This window comes from Microcaecilia unicolor, chromosome 6 (assembly GCF_901765095.1).
Source record: "Microcaecilia unicolor chromosome 6, aMicUni1.1, whole genome shotgun sequence".
Lineage (NCBI taxonomy): Eukaryota > Metazoa > Chordata > Amphibia > Gymnophiona > Siphonopidae > Microcaecilia > Microcaecilia unicolor.
Genome location: NC_044036.1, coordinates 286,374,494 through 286,395,817, shown reverse-complemented (window position 1 = coordinate 286,395,817; position 21,324 = coordinate 286,374,494). Strand labels below are relative to the sequence as shown.

Below are 21,324 nucleotides of genomic sequence, written 5' to 3'. Positions count from 1 at the left end.
GTAGCCAAGAGGGTGACCGAAACAGAATTATGGCCAAAAATTGACACTTGGATTTGACTAGAACTGAAGCCAAAACTGAAACTGGCCCTACCCCTGAAAGGTAACAGCCTCCACTCCCTTTTTCCTCTCCCCCACTCCTGAACAGTTGCAGCCTCCACTCCCTCCTCACACTCCCTCTTCCTCCACCCTCCTGAAAGAAGGTAGCCCCCACTCCCTCTTCTAGACCCACCCTTAGGGACCGCTCCGGGCCTACTTAGAGCCCCTGGTGATCTCATGGTGTAGTTGGGATAGGAGCAATCCCCAATTGCCCCTGTCCATGCCGTTTCTGCTGTCAAAATGGGTGCTTTGAATTCCCGTCGCAGTCTTGTGAGACTTCTGTTTAAGATCACGACAACCATTTTGACGGTGGAGATGGAGTGGGCAGCGACTGAGAATTGCTCCCAGTGGGGTCTATGGGTAGGTCCAGGGGTGTAAGGAGTGGGGGCTACCTTTGTTCGGAGGGGAGGGGGTCGAGCTGAACTGAGCCAAGCTGAGGCTGTTTGGTTGGAGGGAAGAATGGGGGTGTGGGTGGGAGGGTGGGTGGCAGTAAGTTTCATTTTTCAGCCAAAACTGAAACATGGCCATAGATTTCGGGTTGGTTTTGATGCTGAAACCAAAACAAAAATTTAGTTTAGCAACCAAGCTACTTATTTGAACATGTAGAACACAGCTAAGGCTTAGCTTCCACAGTGGTGTGTTCTACAAGTTCAGATAAGTGGTTTGGTCGCTGTTTTTGCTTTCATTTTTGTGCAATTTGATGTTTTAAAGTAAATACTTTGTTGCCAAGCATTGCACACTCCTGTTTCTTTTCTATCAGTTAGAGAATAGTGGCAATTATGCATGTAACTTAATTACTTAGGGGTCCTTTTACAAAGGTGTGCTAAATGGTAGCAATGCCCATAGAAATATATGGGTGACTCTAACGTTTAGCACGTTCTTATTTTTAGTGTGCGCTAAAAATGCTAGCGCGGCTTTGTAAAATGACCCCTTAATGAGCTGCTAATTGGCATTGATGACAAGTTATTGGCTATAATTGTTAATTGGTGCTAATTGGCATCAATTAGAAGTTATGTACGTAACTGCCATTAATCAGCATTCTATAAATTGTGCACATAAAGTCCATAGCAGGCAAGTGCAAGATAGTCGTGGACCTGGGAGGGGCATGGGATCAGGGGTGTGTTATAGAATACAGTGCTGGATTTGGCTTTGGATTTTGCTCACACCTTTTTTTCAGAAGTGGCTCAAGGTGAGTTACCATTTACATGCCTAACTGCCTACATTTAGGTGCGATCGTTTACACAAGTCATTGAGCTAGCTTTAAGTGCTTGCTCCTAAAGTTAGGTGTGAAAATGTGACTAGTATTCTATAATATGCAATTGCTGATTTAGAATTCACTCTTAGTGCCAGGACCGTCCTGAGTTGCAAACATGCCCTGGGTGACATGCCCCCTAGAGCTCCTATCCTGCCCACTGCATCACAGCCAAACAGGAAAGGCATCGGACAGGACACAATTTTGGAGCCCCCTGCCTCCCTTGCGACCTGTGTAGCTGCACAGCCTGCACTTAGCTTGCTACAACTCTGCAGGGTGCACATAATCCCATCATCTAATTTCAGGCAATCTATAGAGAATTACTTCCATAATGTATGGTTTTCCACTGTATCATCTACAGTTATATAAAAAAAATTAATGCTGAAGCTTCAAAACAGCATTAAGAGCTGCTTATTCCAGACCTTTGCACATCACTGTAGTTCTGGAGTGCACTAAGTCAATCCCCATTCCCCCCCCAAGCATTACTCCACCTCTGTTTTGACCATTCAATGCAGTTATGAAGTGTTTGTAAACGTATCTTTCAGGTTGAATGCATTGATGAAGATGAAGCAAATCAAGCCCTAAATGAGGTATCTAACTTATTTTAAACAATCATTTATGTAGGATAGATGTAGCTTTTGGTTGTAGTGAAATAAATGTGTTTCCTTTATAAGAACATTTCAGCCTTTTAGCAATATTTTTCTCATTGTTTCTTAGAGTCAATAAGAATGTGCAGGAAATACAAATTGCCATAATTCATTGACACTCATTTCTTGTATAATTCACATATGATGTCTTGGTGTTAAGGCAAGCCCTGCTCTGCACATTCTTTCCAGTTGTACATTCAGCTTCAGTGAGGACAGCTGGCTGATTGGCTGCAGGTGTTCATAAGTATACCTTGAAACCGGTAATTGGGAAACAAAACAGGAGCTGAGCAGACTTCTACTGTCTATGCCCTGATCGTGACTGAATAGATAGGGATGGGCTGGAGTGCAAATTTGAAGGAGCTTCGACGTTAGCTTCAGAACTTAGTACAAGAACAGTGCTGGGCAGACTTCTACAGTCTGTGCCCTGAGAAAGGCAAGGACAAATCAAACTGGGGTATACATATAAAGTATCTTGTTGGGCAGACTGGATGAACCATACAGGTCTTTATCTGCCATCATTTACTATGTTACCATGTTACTATGAAACTGACAAAGAGAACTGCAAGATAAACCTTAAGTAAAAGATCCCTATATTGTGAAAAATAAATAAATAAATAATGGAAAGAAACAAAAGAAAAACCTGCAGAAAAATTGCCATCCTGCTTGCCATTGAACTGAAATTGAAAATAGTGCCATGTTTTTTCCTTTTCTGAAAAAACATTAAAAGGGGTTATAGGTGTTGATGCTTTGAAATCTGTTTTCTAAAGAATAAAATCAAATAAATGTGGCAAATGCCAGATGGGTCAGAAGAGTTTCTGTAATACTGAAAAAATGTGATTGATGTGAATGTAATATGGTGTATTTTATTTCCAGAAACATGTAGACTGCAGTGCGAGACCTAATGCCAGTGTTTTCTCTCAGTAGTAGAGACCACACAGGCGGATATATTAAATAGTAAGCTTTCTTTCGTTTCCTGTTATAGGTCAAAACAAACACACTTCATACTCTTCTGATGATGGTTCAGATTGAAACGCGTGTAAATCAAATATGCCCTTGTTTCTCATTGCTTGTATTCTGTTGACAAGCAGGATGAATGCAGGTGCACAGGCCTTCAGATGGATCCATGATGGATCTGCTTTTCTAGAGCCCAAAAAAGTTAATTTGCTGAGTAGTATCTTGTCCTCATTTTTGTGTGAGGTGGTGTTTTTTTCGACTGTCCTAGCATGCACATCTGAAAAACTTTTGGCTGCCATTCTTATGGCTTGTAATGATGCTCGTTGTGGAGGCATAGGAGGCTCTATGTGAATATGCAAAGGAATGAAGGAGAGAGAATAATTGGTCATGATGGAGATTAAGGAGTAAGTATTCAGCCAATGGCCATCAGTGTTTTCTTGGCCGCCACTGGCGTTACACCTGGATATTCAATGCAGGGCCATGTCTGGGCACTGGCATGGTCTGTCCGGGTTTAAGTAACCAGCTATCTCTTATCCAGTTAAGTGTGATATTCAGTACTTAACCACCTAAGTGAAACCAGATAAAGATAGGACCAAGTTATATGTAACATAACATAGTAACATAGTATATGACGGCAGAAAAAGACCTGCACGGTCCATCCAGTCTGCCCAACAAGATAAACTCATATGTGCTACTTTTTGTGTATACCTTACCTTGATTTGTACTTGTCCTTTTCAGGGCACAGACCGTATAAGTCTGCCCAGCACTAGCCCCGCCTCCCACCACCGGTTCTGGCACAGACCGTATAAGTCTGCCCAGCACTATCCCTGCCTCCCACCACCGGCTCTGGCACAGACCATATAAGTCTGCCCAGCACCATCCCCACCTCCCAACCACCAGTCCCGCCTCCCACCACCGGCTCTGGCACAGACCGTATAAGTCTGCCCTGCACCATCCCCGCCTCCCGCCACCGTCTCTGCCACCCAATCTCGGCTAAGCTCCTTAGGATCCATTCCTTCTGAACAGGATTCCTTTATGTTTATCCCACGCATGTTTGAATTCCGTTACCGTTTTCATTTCCACCACCTCCCGTGAAAAAATACTTCCTGACATTTTTCTTGAGTCTGCCCCCCTTCAATCTCATTTCATGTCCTCTCGTTCTACTGCCTTCGCATCTCCGGAAAAGGTTCGTTTGTGGATTAATACCTTTCAAATATTTGAACATCTGTATCATATCACCCCTGTTTCTCCTTTCCTCCAGAGTATACATGTTCAGGTCAGCAAGTCTCTCCTCATACGTCTTGTAACGCAAATCCCATACCATTCTCGTAGCTTTTCTTTGCACCGCTTCAATTCTTTTTACATTCTTAGCAAGATACGGCCTCCAAAACTGAACCCAATACTTTAGGTGGGGCCTCACCAACGATTTATACAGGGGCATCAACACCCCCTTTCTTCTGCTGGTCACACCTCTCTCTATACAGCCTAACAACCTTCTAGCTACGGCTACCGCCTTGTCACACTGTTTCGTCGCCTTCAAATCCTCAGATACTATCACCCCAAGATCCCTCTCCCCGTCTGTACCTATCAGACTCTCCCTGCCTAACACATACGTCTCCCGTGGATTTCTATTCCCTAAGTGCATCACTTTGCATTTCTTCGCATTGAATTTTAATTGCCAAACCTTAGACCATTCTTCTAGCTTCCGTAGGTCCTTTTTCATGTTTTCCACTCCCTCCGGGGTGTCCACTCTGTTACAGATCTTAGTATCATCCGCAAATAAGCAAACTTTACCTTCTAACCCTTCGGCAATGTCACCCACAAATATATTGAACAGAATCGGCCCCAGCACTGATCCCTGAGGCACTCCACTACTCACCTTTCCCTCCTCCGAGCTAATTCCATTCACCACCACCCTCTAGCATCTGTCCGTCAACAGTTCCTAATCCAGTTCACCACTTCGGGTCCTATCTTCAGCCCATCCAGTTTATTTAAGAGCCTCCTAAGGGGAACCATGTCAAAAGCTTTGCTGAAATCTAAGTAGATTACGTTTATAGCTTGTCCCTGATTCAATTCTCCTGTCACCCCATCAAAGAACTCAATGAGATTCGTTTGGCACGATTTCCCTTTGGTAAAACCATGTTGTCTCGGATCGTGCAACTTATTGGCTTCCAGGAAATTCACTATCCTTTCCTTCAGCATCGCTTCCATTACTTTTCCAATAACCAAAGTGAGGCTTACCGGCCTGTAGTTTCCAGCTTCTTCCCTATCACCACTTTTGTGAAGAGGGACCACATCCGCCGTTCTCCAATCCCTCGGAACCTCTCCCGTCTACAAATCTTTAAGAGGACCCGCCAGAACCTCTCTGAGCTCCCTCAATATCCTGGGGTGGATCCCATCCGGTCCCATGGTTTGTCCACCTTTAGCTTTTCAAGTTGTTCAAACACACTCTCTTCCGTGAACGGTGCTCTATCCACTTCAATCTCATTTGTACTTTTTCCAGTCCATCGCGGTCCTTCTCCAGGATTTTCTTCTGTGAAAACAGAACAGAAGTATCTATTTAGCAAATTTGCTTTTTCTTCATCATTATCCACATAGCGGTTCGCAGTATCTTTTAGTCTCACAATTCCCTTTTTAGTTATTCTCCTTTCACTAATATACCTGAAAAAAGTTTTGCCACCCCTTCTTACATTTCTAGCCATTTGTTCTTCCACTTGCACTTTCGCCAGACGTATCATATAAATGCCAACTCCACCCACAAAATAGCCAGTTTTCTGTTTAGCAATTAGTGCGGCTATTCAGCAGCATTAACCAGTTAAGTGCCTCTGAATATCAGTGGATAGCTATACACAATCAATTTAACTGGCCAGAAGCCACTAACCTAGGTCCTGCTGTGCCTTCTAGAGGCTATCTGTTAATGCTGTGGTACAAAGTTAAAGTCTTAAAACTAGGGGGAAAAGAGTATGGAGACTCGTTGATTAAAGTTTGCTTTTTTATATTTTTATTCTGCCTATCAATAACCTACAATTCCTCCTTTAAACCCCAATCTTTAAGTTCCCAACGCACAGAGCAAAATAATGTTCACTTGCCAGAGAAATGTCCTCTTCTCTCAGAGCTTCTCAGAAAGATGTCAGCTTATTGCTTCCCATTCCAGGATTTATTGAGAAGTGATTTTCAAAGAAGGAGAGACCCTGCATCATCACTGACTCACACAGGTCTTATTTACTATCAGATCATTAACCAGCATATAAGAGAGCTCAAGGATATTTCTGCTGCCATAACTAGCAGTTTCTTGTTAATCACAGTATTACTGTCTTTGTATGTGCAGAGTATAGAGAGGAACTGAAAGCAGGCTTGTTTGTGAAGCAGTTTTTAAGACAGATTGTGAGTTATAGCAGAGGTTACTGAGAATCTTATCTCACTGTAATGCAAACCACTGCCTGAACATGACACAAAAATGTATATATGGAGATTAAAAACTTTAGTTTCAAGTTTAAACCATTCTTTGCCATATAGTTTAGCAGAAATGCAAGACGTGTAGAAGTGGTTTCAAAGACACACAACAAAACAGAAGAAACAGTCTTCGCAAACAGTGCAAATAGCAAACAAAACACAGTGAAGATGGAATTTTATCTGTAGTTGGTCTTATTCTACAAAATATAATGCTCAAATGTAAAATTTTGAATTTCACATCTTTTTTCTTAAAATGAAAATAATAATTTCACCCAAATGCTAGAATTATTAATATTTTCTTAACTTCAGGCCTGTTTGAAGTCTGTCTATTCTTTTTTATATACCAGGTCTCCTTTTTTACTCAGCGAATCAGAGACACACCTATTCCTTGTTAACTCTATTCAGAATGGAAAATAAGATGCAGCCTTTCATAAACTGAATATTTATTTAGTAGAAAGAGAACCAAGTTATTGAAAGGAAAAGCATACAGGCATTCCTCAGAAATGTAATAGTTAACTGTGTTCATTTTTTTCCCCTGTTGCATTTCCAAAAGGCAATTATACTACTGAAGCTGCAACATTCAAGCATCTGTGTGTACAGAGAATTTTTTGTTACCTGGGATCAAGAGGTGAGGAGGGAGCAGTGTTAGATATAAGACTTTAATGAGACAGGAATACTATTCAACAGAACTTATAAAGTAGTATGCTAGAACAGAACAGTGTGAATCCTTAAAAGAAAACCATTCAATTCTATATCGTTGATATTTGGATTCTATGACGTCCCTGTGATATGCTAGTATTTGATGCACTGCTTGCAAGTTAAAATATAAAACAGTGTTAGCATGCAGAAAGTTTCACTTAGAATGCATAATCTTAGCTGTCATAATATTGTGCTACATTTTACAGATTGTTATCTTCTATTGACATATTCTGCAACATAATATTAGCAGAAAATTCAGCAAATCCAGACACTAAAAGGCATAGGCACCGATACTGCAAAATGATTGGGGGCGCCAAACACAATACAGATTATCCCTCCTTGAACACAGTGAACAAGCTTGCTTAATATTAGGGGTGCTCCGCAACCCCCCCAGCAGCCATAGAATCGACTTCTATGTGAAGAAGGTCCTTTTCAGAAGAATTTGTGCACATAAAGCACTGCTTTATACACAGAAATAGGCTTTTGTAAAATTACCTGGCTAATATGCAGGTAAACTTATGCATGTACAGCCTGCACATATGTATGAGGCATTCCAAGGTTAGAGCAGGGAAGGAGTTCACATTTACCTGCTTACTTTTGTGAAAATAATGGATGCACAGAAAATAACCCAGAAAAAATTGTGCATGCCAAAGAGAAGAGTAAATGTAATCCTAAGGGCCCCTTTTACAAAGCAGCAGTACACATAAGTACATAAGTAATGCCAAACTGGGAAAAGACCAAGGGTCCATCGAGCCCAGCATCCTGTCCACGACAGCGGCCAATCCAGGCCAAGGGCACCTGGCGAGCTTCCCAAACGTAGAAACATTCTCTACATGTTAATCCTGGAAATGTGGATTTTTCCCATTTAGTAGTGGTTTATGGACTTGTTCTTTAGGAAACCGTCTAATCCCTTTTTAAACTCTGCTAAGCTAACCGCCTTCACCACGTACTGCTGCTTTACTGTGCGCCAATCCAGCACTACTGCTACGCTACTAGAGGCATCAGGTGGTAATGCCTGCCCCCAATGTGCATCATTTCTGTTGCTGAAAAAAATAGATTTTTTCTTACTGCCAGGGGCTTACCCAGCTGTAATTGGGCAGCCCCATGTGCCCTGTTACCACTGGGTTAGTGCGGGAGATCTTACTGCCTCTAAAATAGGAGGTGGTAAGGGCTCCCCCTGGAAATGGCCGAGCAGCAAGTGTTACATTTACTGCACCAACATTTCCATTGTCCTTATGCTCGCTGTGGTAAAATGGGGTTTCAGTGGGTGACAAATCCACGTGCAGATGCTGCCACAGGGCCCCTTTTACCATAAGGTAATTTTGAAAGAGGAAAATGTGACAATTCAGTTCAATTCAATTCTTGTATACTGCTAATATACAAGGGTTCAGTGCGGTTTACATTCTAGGTGAGACAAAAGCAGATAGTGTTAGTGTGAGGTATGAGAAACATTATAGTGACAAAATATGCACAGGAAAATGTATGAATCACAAATTTTTGAAATCCAGTAGCAATGTATAAATTCAACTTCTTATCATACCAATGCAGGATATTTCAAAATCATGTATCTTTATATCTTATATCTCAGTATCTTCAAACCATCTCACACAGGTTTCCCCAGAACCTCAGTGATGTTAATCGCTACTATTTCGATTTGCAGCGATATAACCAACATCAAAATCTTCACTGGTTCTTTTACAACTAGTCTCCTCTTATAATTATCAAAGCTTTTAAACTTATCTCATTTCATTTTGCTTTATTGTCGAACCTAAGGGGACAGTAGTCCGACATGCATGTTTCGCCCAAACCTGGGCTGTCTCAAGGACATTCCCCTGCAAATACATAAACCCATAAATTAGATTACATTCCCCAGACTTTGGCTCTAAACCTCCAGCTAGGGAAAAATAAACATTTAAAAGCATATAATCTTATAACTCACCCTGTATTTTTATTAGCGTCAGCTCAGCAAACGTAACTTATTAGCCAAGATGTATGGACATATTTGTGTGTGTGTGCACAGTTATAAAATTAATATCTTCTGCACTAACATTTTTCAGATGTTTTGTTTCTAGTAGCCTAGAAGCCTAGACCATGGCTTATTATCATGGGGGAATTCTGCATAAATATTTTGAAAATTCAGCACAATTCTGCTTACTTTTTACGTGTTTTTATGCCGCATTCCACAGCTTTCTCCTTTCCCAGGCTCTACTGTCACCAGCACTCTGTTCCTCCCCAGCTTGGTTTAAAACCCCCCTCTCAGACTTGGTCTTTCTTCCCTGCTCCTTACCACCCCCCCCCCCCCCTGCCCCAGTCAGGTTCAGTCCCCAACTTTTTTTGCCCTGCCCCCCAGCTGTTGTTCTGTACTGCCTAATTCTTTTGCTTGTCAGCCCAACTTTTTTTCAACTCATTGCTCACTTGTTCTTTCTCTCCTTACCTCAAGTATGATCCCCAGGTCTCTCTCTCTAACCCCAGCAAGAATGTCAGGTCTCCATCTCACTCTCTTTCTTTCTCTCTCACTCTCTCTGTTTTACCCTGTTCTGTTTTCTCGCTCTCTTCCAGTTCTGTTTTTCCCCCATGACATACTCCTTCAGCTCTCTATCTTCCACCCACATCCTCTTGTATCAGTCATAGGGCAAGAAGAATAGGAGAACCACAACATATCAGAATGTGACGACCTCCTCAGCTGCCTGAAGTCCAACTGCCAATTTGAACACACAGGTGTTTAGTGTCCTGTGTGGTTCAAATCAGCAATCAAGCCCAGGTCAGCAGAGGAGGGAGGATGTGGCCCAACATGCAGTCGCTCTCCTCCTTCATGGATTGGGGGGGACACACAGAATCACACAAACCATCACCACTACTGCATCCTGGTCCTTTTGCAGAATTCTGCACAGGAAGGGAATTCTGTATAGTTTCTTCACTGCACAGTTAAGCAGAATTTACACAGGACTAGCATTTATTCTCTTTTCCAGCAGATGGAGAGTTCATTCATATTGACATGGTCTTACACCACTAGTTCTGGTTCTTTTGTCCAGATTCTTTCAGACTTTTCTTTTGCATAGACACAAATTAATTTAAAATCTGTCCTGTGAGTGCTAGTATAATTCTGGTACATCATCTACTTCTGGATCCTGAATGATGTGGACTGTTGGATGTTGAATGTTTTTTGTTTTTGAGATATATCCAGGGCTGCTATTAAGGCTTTTTGGCTGAGCTTTCAAGCTTCTATTTAGATTAGGGTATTATTATGGATTAAGAACTGGTTGAAAGATAGGAAGCAGAGAGTAGGATTGCGTGGCCAGTATTCTCAGTGGAGGAGGGTAGTTAGTGGGGTCCCGCAGGGGTCTGTGCTGGGTCCGTTGCTTTTTAATGTATTTATAAATGACCTAGAGATGGGAATAACTAGTGAGGTAATTAAATTCGCCGATGACACAAAATTATTCAGGGTCGTCAAGTCGCAGGAGGAATGTGAACAATTACAGGAGGACCTTGCGAGACTGGGAGAATGGGCGTGCAAGTGGCAGATGAAGTTCAATGTTGACAAGTGCAAAGTGATGCATGTGGGTAAGAGGAACCCGAATTATAGCTACGTCTTGCAAGGTTCCGCGTTAGGAGTTACGGATCAAGAAAGGGATCTGGGTGTCGTCGTCGATGATACGTTGAAACCTTCTGCTCAGTGTGCTGCTGCGGCTAGGAAAGCGAATAGAATGTTGGGTGTTATTAGGAAGGGTATGGAGTCCAGGTGTGCGGATGTTATAATGCCGTTGTATCGCTCCATGGTGCGACCGCACCTGGAGTATTGTGTTCAGTACTGGTCTCCGTATCTCAAAAAAGATATAGTAGAATTGGAAAAGGTACAGCGAAGGGCGACGAAAATGATAGTGGGGATGGGACGACTTTCCTATGAAGAGAGGCTGAGAAGGCTAGGGCTTTTCAGCTTGGAGAAGAGACGGCTGAGGGGAGATATGATAGAAGTGTATAAAATAATGAGTGGAATGGATCGGGTGGATGTGAAGCGACTGTTCACGCTATCCAAAAATACTAGGACTAGAGGGCATGAGTTGAAGCTACAGTGTGGTAAATTTAAAACGAATCGGAGAAAATTTTTCTTCACCCAACGTGTAATTAGACTCTGGAATTCGTTGCCGGAGAACGTGGTACGGGCGGTTAGCTTGACGGAGTTTAAAAAGGGGTTAGATAGATTCCTAAAGGACAAGTCCATAGACCGCTATTAAATGGACTTGGAAAAATTCCGCATTTTTAGGTATAACTTGTCTGGAATGTTTTTACGTTTGGGGAGCGTGCCAGGTGCCCTTGACCTGGATTGGCCACTGTCGGTGACAGGATGCTGGGCTAGATGGACCTTTGGTCTTTCCCAGTATGGCACTACTTATGTACTTATGTACTTATGTACTTATTACCACCTTTAGGTGACTTTCTGTATTTTTTTCCCCTTTTAGATTTCCTCCATTTTTCTATGCTTGGTGATGGAACACAAAGGTGAAGGAGACTTGTCTTGCCTGATTGAAGATAAAAGAAGAGAACAGGAAGCAATAGAGGAAATGGTATAGTTTTGCAGGAAAGGGCCTTTCTAACTTCCGAGGCCTCTTCACTTGCACCGTCACCTATTATAATCCAGCACCAGCTGGCCTTGGTCAAACATTGATCAAGCTTATGGGATCTGTGTGAGTACAGACTTGAAGTGGGCAGTTTGTAAGGACAGAAGATTCACTGTTTTGAACATTCTTAGGTTGTACTGAACATCTAAGCAGTTGGGTTCCCTCAGGGACTGCTTTGAGACTCCCATATTGTAAAGTGCTATAGTTTCTTGTTTCTTACCAAGCTGTCTCTTCTACATTTTTTTGTTTATATCTGTGGGGCAGCCTTGAACATTTATTTTGTCCTCAGCAGACATCTGCTACAGGAACTTTATAACAAATGGCACACATCTTATTCTAATGTGGCATATTATAGTCTTGTCTAGTGGATATGTTCTACTTGTACTCATCTTAGGCATGCAAGTTGAAGAGTACTTCGGTTTCTTGGTACATCTTCCCTTTAATTATGGTGTAGTGACTTTGGTCATGCATCTTTGATGATCTTTTCTGCTTGGAAGAAAGATTTTTTGCAACTTTATGGTTCACCCTTTCCTAATACCAGATGAAGAATGAAACAGTGTCTCACCTGGGCCTTTTATATGGTTTTGCATTCTCTAGTTTCTAGTTAAGTTTGATTTAGTACATTTGGAGGAAGTTTCACAGTTTATGGGAGTCATTTATTCAAGCACTTGAGCATGAATCTAAAAAGGAAGCTTTCGGGTATAGCTTGCACGGTACCTGATCTTTGTTGTGAGTAGATAAATTCAGACAAGAAAACAATATCTTTATTTTCCAAATATTTGTTTTTGTAAGTAGGTGATTCAGAGGCTCCTTGGGCATGCACTGGATGCTCTGGTGTACATGCATAAACAGAACATCCTTCACAGGTTAGTTAAATTCTCCCACCCTTGCCAGTCTCCTTTCCTTTGTAGCTAAAGTATTCCCTTCTCTTGGGATTTCTCTGATAAGCAGCTGTAGCCTAGTGGTTAGTGCAGTGGACTTTGATCCTGGGGAACTGAGTTCGATTCCCACTGCAGCTCCTTGTGACTGTGAGCAAGTCACTTAACCCTCCATTGCCCCTGGTACAAAATAAGTACCTGAATGTATGTAAACCGCTTTGAATGTAGTTGCAAAAACCTCAGAAAGGCAGTATATCAAGTCCCATTTCCCTTTCCCCTTTCTTGCTCAGGGTTCTTTGTCCTAAGTCTATTGTTAAACTCAGTAGATTTTTTTGAGAGATCAGGAGGAAGGGCTAAAGTTCCATGGATATCCCAATCCATCATCCAACACAGTGCTTATCAAACTTTCTGTAGTCACAACCCCATTTACTTGGAGCCACAGAAAACACACGATCCCTTGAAGGTACGGGCCAGTGACTACTCTGTGGAGGACCTGCCTAGGTTGTGACTCCAGTTTGGAAAGCTCTGGACTAACTGGACAAGTACCTAGTCCAGAAAAGCTTTGGGATGTAAAGCAGGGCTAGCACCAGTCTCCTTGCTGCCTGGGGTTTATAATGAACTTCTTCTGAAGTTATTGTTTAGAATTACTGAGTGTGTTCCTTCATTTAACAACCTGATAAAAATATCTTTTGTTGCAGAAATCTGAAACCAACCAACATCCTCTTAACTGAAAAAGACTCTTTCACGATCACTGATCTCAGCCTAGAAACCCTAATGAATGATGAGCTAAAGCTGAACATACGTGTGGAGGAAGGTAGCTCTGCCTACAGATTGCAGTGGCAGCATTATTATTAATGTACAAAGGACTGATGACAACCCAGAGAGGGACACCAAGGCCACAGAAGTTCCACAGAAAATGGTTTATTCAGATCCAGATGTTTGATCAAACTCAACTATATCCAAGCTGTGAAGTTAAATGTTAACAAGTGCAAAGTGATGCATGTGGGTAAAAGGAACCCGAATTTCAGCTATGTCATGCAAGGTTCTGCGTTAGGAGTCACAGACCTAGAAAGGGATCTGGGAGTCATCGTTGATAAGACGTTAAAAACTTCTGCTCAGTGTGCTGTGGTGGCTAAGAAAGCGCACAGAATGTTGAGTATTATTAGGAAAGGGATGGAAAACAAACACAAGGACGTTATAATGCCATTGTATCGCTCCATGGTGCGACCGCACCTAGAATATTGTGTCCAATTCTGGTCGCTGCATCTCAAAAAAGATATAAAGGAATTAGAGAAGGTGCAGAGAAGGGCGACGAAAATGATAAAGGGAATGGAACGACTTCCCTATGAGGAAAGGCTGAGAAGGTTAGGGCTCTTCAGCTTGGAGAAAAGGCGGCTGAGGGGTGATATGATAGAAGTCTACAAGATAATGTGCAGAATAGAGCAGACAGATGTGAAGCGTTTGTTTACACTTTCAAAGAACAACAAAACCAGGGACACAAGATGAAGCTAGAATATGGTAGATTTAAAAGAAATAGGAGAGAGTTTTTCTTTACTCAGCGTGTAGGTTGACTCTGGAACTCGTTGCCGGAAAATGTAGTGACAGCAGCTGGCCTTACGGAATTTAAAGGGGGTTTGGACAGATTCCTGAGGGAAAAGTCGATTGAACATTATTAAGAATTAAGGTGGGGTTTTTTTTGGGGGGGGGGGGGGGGGGTTTGCCTGGTTCTTGAAGCCTGGATTGGCCACTGTCGGAGACAGGATGCTGGGCTTGATGGACCCTTGGTCTTTTCCCGGTATCGTGGTGCTTATGTACTTATGAAGATCTGACGAGACCATGTTTCAGCATAAGTGCCTGTCTCTGGGGTCTGAAACTGATCACATACAGCCAGTAAGAAGAAATTATATAGCACTGGGTATCACATTAAAAGCTAAAGAATTGTTTTGATATCCTGTCACTGACCATGACAAGGAGTAGCCTTGGTGTCCCTCTGTGGGTGATCACCGCTCCTTTGTATGTTCAGATATATGCAGAGACTTCTGCTCTTTTTTTTTTGCATGATACACAGCATTATTACTAATGTCAACTGTTTGTGATTTTGAGTGTGTTTCCATCTATATGATTATTAGTAAATTTAGCAGAATGTTTCATTACTTTCTGGTTAGTTCAACTGGGATTGCCTTACTGTCTGATTCTTTTACCGAAGTAAAAATACTAGACATTGAAGAGGACAACCCTCTGAACTGTTACAGAAATAGTTTGCTATTTTCATTCTAATTCTGCATCCCTCTGCTTTTAGACTCTTTTACATAAATTGCAACTCATATTCAAAAAAATAATGTGACAGTGGCAACATTAGGCAAACCAGTGTAATTGATAGACATGGACTTAATTCTAATAGGTTGTAAGTCTTGGATGGCTCCAGAAGCTCTAGAGTTTTCCTTTACTGAAAAATCTGATGTCTGGTCTTTGGGATGCATCGTCTTGGAAATGATGACCTGTTCCACGCTGAGTGTATGTAATATTCACATTTATTATCCGATCAACATGATCCCTCCCCTCAGTCTCACAACACACTGCAGCTCATAGTGGGGTAGAGGGCAATACAAAGGAAGGTCTGCCCCTCAGTATTCTCCCACACACTAATAAGTGAATTAGTGCAGCAATTTTCTGTGGATAAAATTCTCCATTACTACTAATCACATATCCTACAGGTATGTAAATAGCAGTATTGCACTTTAGCTGTCCTACAGCCAGCAGGTGTGGCTATAAAAGCAGTACTGCACTTAGCTGTCTTACAACAGTTCTGTGCTTAGCTGTCCTAAAGCCAGCAGGTGTGGCTGTAACAACAGTATTGTACTTAGCTGTCCTACAGTCAGCAGGTGTGGGTATAACAGAAGTAAGAGTAAGGGAAAAACTGTGCTTAACTCAGTTTTTCACTCTGGCCAGGCAATGATTTTTGCCTTCACTGTATTTTTCTGTTTAATTTCTTTGATAGAGAATTAATTAAAATTAAATCTTTCCTTGGCCTCCACTTACACAGTTCTGTGAATTATTCAGAAGATCAATAGTATAATTCATCTTCACGTGCTTCTCCTTTCCACCCATGTTCTGTGGTTTAGATATCCACATGACATGGACTGTGCCACATACATTAGATACAAATCAGCACCATTTGTGTATAATTTATACCTCCACCTTTAGCTTACTTGTAGTGCACAGGCTTCACAGGGACATTGCACTTTGGCAGGGGTTTCCTTCATGTTTCATGTAATACAGTTTGAACTACAAGGCAAATGCAAACCATTTCATTAGTTCTGTATTCTTTCTCTTCAGGCCACAGAAGTAACACAAATGTTGTGTGAGCTTAGAAAGGATGCTGTTTGCCTGCAGAACACCCTAGAAACACTACAGGAAAGAGATGGTTACTCAGAGCCTCTGTGCAATATTTTACGCAAGATGCTTCAGATCTGTCCTGAAGAAAGAGCCACAGTGATGTGAGAGATATCTCTGCTACTTTATCTCAGTCTGTCCATGCCTCTTGACCCCAGTAGGACAGGAATGTGTGTTGTATGCTCACAGGCATGCCATTCCAAACAAATAATCTTTAGCAGTCAGGTACAGATTTCAGCAAGTCCCAGAGCTGTCATAACAAGCATTTTTTCATAATATGCTTCTGTTTTCTAGTAAGGTCTGTACATGGTGACACTGCTCAGCATAGGTGCCGACTCCGTGGAAGTTCCCTTCGCCAGCCCAGAATTTTAAAAGTCCCTCCCTCCCTTCGAGTTCCAGGCCCCCTCCCTCCGAATTTTAAAAGTCACTGCTGCTGCCACCGTAACCCGATGAGGTAAGATTACTTTTAAAACTTGGAGGGAGGGGGACCCTGGAACTCGGAGGAAGGGGACCCTGGAACTCGGAGGGGGGACCCTGGAACTCGGAGAGAGGGAGAGGGGCCCCCTGGAATTTGGAGGGAGGGAGGAGGCCCCCTGGAACTGGGAGGGAGGGAGGGAGGGGGGCCTCCTGGAACTCAGAGGGAGGGGGGCCCTGGAACTCCGAGGGAGGGAGGGAAAGGAGAGAGGGGAGGGAGGGGGCCTGGAATTGGGAGGAACTGGGAGGGAGGGAGAGGGGCCTGGAACTGGGAGGGACTGGAACTGGGTGGGAGGACCTGGATGGAGGAGGGGACAGGGAGGGGGAGGGGGAATGCATTAACTGTAAAAAAAAAAATAAAAAAAAATTCAGCGCCCCAATCATTTTGAAAAGTTGGCTCCTATGCTGCTCAGTAATGCCCAGCACACAGGAGGATTATTGGAAATAAACAAGGACCTAGATACAGTAGGGGTAACTGCACATGCACACACACACTGCATCCTTGCTTCTACCAGAACTGGTCTTTCTGATCTGCTTAATATCTTGAAGGAGAATGTCAACAGTACAACTGTCATTTCCTCTCAAAATATAGATAAGCCCTCTCAGTAAACTAGGAAGTTATGTCAAGACATACACTGATGCTTGCTGCTGTGATTCAGTAATTAATAGCAATTATAATCATACTCATTTGCATAGTTCTTATTTAAACAGGACCCTGATCTGTCTTAAAATGCAGGGTGGAAAGTGGAGCTGCCACATTACAGGTCATGATCAGAGTGGCAGCTTCAAATAGTGAGGAGGGAAGGAACTATTTGTTTACTAGTTTGAAATTTTAGGAACCGATACAGAACGCTAGTGTGTGGTTAGTGAGATGTCTGCACATAATGCAGAGAAGGGTTTTGTATAGAAGTTAATCCTGCACAAAGCCTCACATTAGACACCAGTGCACAGCATATTAAAATGAATGGTAAACAGGCTGTTAGCTATTTGGCCCCAATGTAGAAAACTATGCAGCACAATGCAAGTTCTTGAATGCCAGGTCGGAGAAGGCAGTAGGGTCTGTGAGCATAACAACAGCTGCAGCTTTTAAGACAGAATAGGGGTGACAGTTCTGTGCACATGTCCAAGCAAAAAGCAGTTGTATCTGTGCATATCCTGGAATGTTCTGTGCATAAATATTAGCATCACAAAACCTTTATAAACAAACGATTTTTGTGATGCTGACACTTAACCACAGAATAAAATCACAGCACATGAGCAGATGTGTGCCAACACTTCTGTTTTGCTCAGACATGCACACAGCACTAGGTGCCCTCAGCACAGATCCTTCTGTGCATATGTCCAGTATGTTTATTCTGATTAGTGCACAAGTTTTATGCACTTCAAACTAGCAAATGATTAGTTTACCTCAACAGCAAGCAACACTTAAGTGTTACATTCGCATTAGAAGCTCAGTCATCAGTGCACAACTCTGACACATGGCTTTTCTGAGTTGGCCCCTGAGTATGAGCCCCAGTCAGAAGGAAGCAGAGTGGAAGTGCAACTTAATTGCAGTTTTGTTTCTTTTCTTTCTTTCTCTCTCTCTCTCTCTCTGTTCCCTCCCTCATGTGCTTCAGAGAGCTCCTGGATGTACCCTATATGAAAAAATGCATAGAATCAATTAAGCCAATATCCTCAGAGGAAAAGAAGTGTTTGCCTCCAGGGATAACCAATGTGTTGTACGAAGGAGGGATTGAAATATCTTTAGGTAGTATAAAAAATATATCACTTTATAAATGTTGCAAAGGAAAGTGAGAAAGATCCATAGTAATGGTTCTCTGAAGCCTTCACTTTCATGATTTCCTGCATATTAATGTATGCATGCCTCCATATTAGAATGCTGTTTTTTTTCCACCCGGCACCTCGTATAACATATTAACTAATGCTCCTTCCCTTTATTTCACTTTGAAGACCCTTGCTTTGCCTTAAAGCTATATTTGATTCCACATGGTAACCCTTGAGGTGGTTTTGCTTATTCATGGGCCCTTTTACTAAGGGGTTGGTGCGTGGCAATAGGCTTGCACGCCAATCCAGAACTACCGCGGTAGCCTGGTGGTAGCTCCTATCCCCAGTGTGTGCCATTTCCTGTGCTACAAAAATATTTTCTATTTTTGTAGCACCGGCGCTTACCCGGCAGTAATCTGTGCTGCCCGGTTACATCCGGGATACCGTGGGAGCCCTTACTGCCACCTCAATGGGTGGCAGTAAGTGCGTCCCCCTGAAATGGCCACATGGCTAGTAGTTCATTTACTTCATGGCCATTTCTTTTCCAGAAAAAAAGACAGCCTTTTACCCACAGGAAAAAAGGAGCCTCAGTGTGTGTCAAATACACGCGCTGACACTAGCACAGACCTCCTTTTACCTCAGCTTAGTAAAAGGACCCTTCTGTTTCCTGAGAGGAGTTGAATTATATAAAGACATAAGAGTTGCCCTATTGGGTCAAACCAAAGGTCCATCTAGCCCAGCATCCTGTTTCCAGCAGTGGCCAGTCCAGGTCATAAATACCTGGCAGAGTCCTAAAAAGTACTCCTACTACTTAACATTTCTAGAGCGCTACTAGGGTTACGCAGCGCTGTACAATTTAACAAAGAGAGACAGTCCCTGCTCAAAGAGCTTACAATCTAATAGACAAGTGAATGGTCGGTCCGATAGAGGCAGTCAAATTGGGGCAGTCTGGATTCACTGAAGTAGCAAGATTCTATGATACTTAATCCCAAGGATAAGCAGTGGCTTTCCCCAGGTCTACATTAATAATGGTTTATGGACTTTCCCTCCGAAAATTTGTCCAAACCTTTTTTTCAACCCAACTACATTAACTGTTTTTTTACCACTTGTTCCAGAGTCTGTCCATCCCGTTAATCATTTTGGTCACTCTTCTCTGTACCTTTCTCAATTCCACAATGTCTTATTTTTAAAGATGTGGGTCTTATTTTGAGAGGTGGTGACCAGCAAGCCTCCAACTTTGGCTATTGCAGAAGATGCCAGGGCAGAAAAGAAAACCTAAACAGTGTAATGTACTGTGAATATACTGTATTTATACTTCAAAAATAATAGGAATGCAAACCTAAAGCAAGAGGAAGTAAACTTACAAAAACAAACAATAATCCCCACAGATATCCATTCAGAATTTTATTTTTATATATTGTGCTCATATGTGTTGAGAATTCAACTTTACATCACATGGCATTTATTCATTGGATGTCTCAATAAAGTATAATCATCTCACCAAGTCACATTTTTGTATTTTTTTAAATGGCAAATAAGGAACACATAAATGTTTAGAAGTACTGAAGAGAAAACGTATGTTAAAATTCTTCAAAATAATAATATGGAGGTTCTTCCAACTTTCACATGATTCAAAAATCTCTTGTGACAAAGCTAGCACTCGGGGCCCCACAGAGAAGCAGCTAATCCCTGAACTACGGTTCCCAGAAGCCCTTGCAAGCTAAGAAGGACTTTGAAAAACAGTTAGCGTTAGAAGCAAAAACACATAGCAAACATTTTTTTAGGTATATTAAAAGCAAGAAGCCGGCTAAAGAATCGGTAGGGCCGCTGGACGACTGTGGTGTTAAAGGGGTGATCAGGGAAGACAAAGCCGTAGCGGAGAAATTGAATGAATTCTTTGCTTCGGTCTTCACCGAGGAGGATTTGGGAGGGATACCGGTGCCGGAAAAGGTATTTGAAGCAGACGAGTCAGAAAGACTAAATGATTTCACTGTAAACTTGGAGGATGTAATGGGGCAGTTCTGCAAACTGAAAAGTAGTAAATCACCGGGACCGGATGGTATTCATCCGAGAGTATTAATAGAGCTGAAAAATGAACTTGTGGAGCTACTGTTAGTAATATGCAATTTATCCCTAAAAACATGTGTGGTACCGGAAGATTGGAGGGTGACCAATGTAACGCTGATTTTTTAAAAGGGTTCCAGAGGCGATCTGGGAAATTATAGACCGGTGAGTCTGACATCGGTGTTGGGAAAAATGGTGGAGGCTATTATTAAGAATAAAATTACAGAGCACATACAAAAGCATGGGCTACTGAGACAAAGTCAGCACGGTTTTGGTGAAGGGAAGTCTTACCTCACAAATCTACTGCATTTTTTCGAGGGGGTGAACAAACATTTGGACAAAGGGGAGCCAGTGGATATTGTATATCTAGATTTTCAGAAGGTGTTTGACAGAGTGCCGCATGAAAGACTCCAAAGGAAACTGGAGAGTCATGGGATCAGAGGCAGTGTATTATTATGGATTAAGAGCTGGTTAAAGGATAGGAAGCAGAGAGTAGGGTTAAATGGCCATTATTCTCGATGGAGAAGGGTGGTTAGTGGAGTCCCTCAGGGGTCTGTGCTGGGACCGCTGCTTTTTAACATATTTATAAATGACCACGAGATGGGAGTAACTAGTGAGGTAATTAAATTCGCAGATGACACAAAATTATCCAGGGTCGTCTCGTCGCAGGAGGAGTGTGAAAAATTACTAGAAGACCTCGTGAGACTGGGGGATTGGGCGTCCAAATGGCAGATGAAGTTCAACATTGGCAAGTGCAAAGTGATGCATGTGGGAAGGAGGAACCCGAATTACAGCTATGTTATGGAAGGTTCCGCGTTAGGAGTTACGGACCGAGAAAGGGATCTGGGAGTCATCGTGGTCAGGACGTTGAAATCTTCAGCTCAATGTGCTGCAGCGGCTAAGAAGGCGAACAGAATGTTGAGTATTATTAGAAAAGGGATGGAAACCAAGCATGAGGATGTTATAATGCCGTTATATCGCTCCATGGTGCGACCGCACCTGGAGTATTGTGTTCAGTTCTGGTCGCCTCAAAA

General features: G+C 42.3%; 1 protein-coding gene across 4 annotated transcripts in view; it reads left to right on the top strand.

Moving 5' to 3' along the window:
• Positions 1-21,324, top strand: part of STKLD1 (serine/threonine kinase like domain containing 1) — a 57,447-nt gene that overhangs the window by 2,964 nt on the left and 33,159 nt on the right. For all 4 annotated transcript variants that reach the window (XM_030207717.1, XM_030207716.1, XM_030207715.1 and 1 more), the window contains exons 3-10: positions 1,894-1,938; positions 6,956-7,030; positions 11,559-11,663; positions 12,513-12,583; positions 13,294-13,409; positions 14,997-15,109; positions 15,932-16,092; positions 18,079-18,209. In XM_030207717.1, the coding sequence (XP_030063577.1) occupies positions 1,894-1,938; positions 6,956-7,030; positions 11,559-11,663; positions 12,513-12,583; positions 13,294-13,409; positions 14,997-15,109; positions 15,932-16,092; positions 18,079-18,209 (817 nt within the window). The remainder of the gene's footprint in view (positions 1-1,893; positions 1,939-6,955; positions 7,031-11,558; positions 11,664-12,512; positions 12,584-13,293; positions 13,410-14,996; positions 15,110-15,931; positions 16,093-18,078; positions 18,210-21,324) is intronic.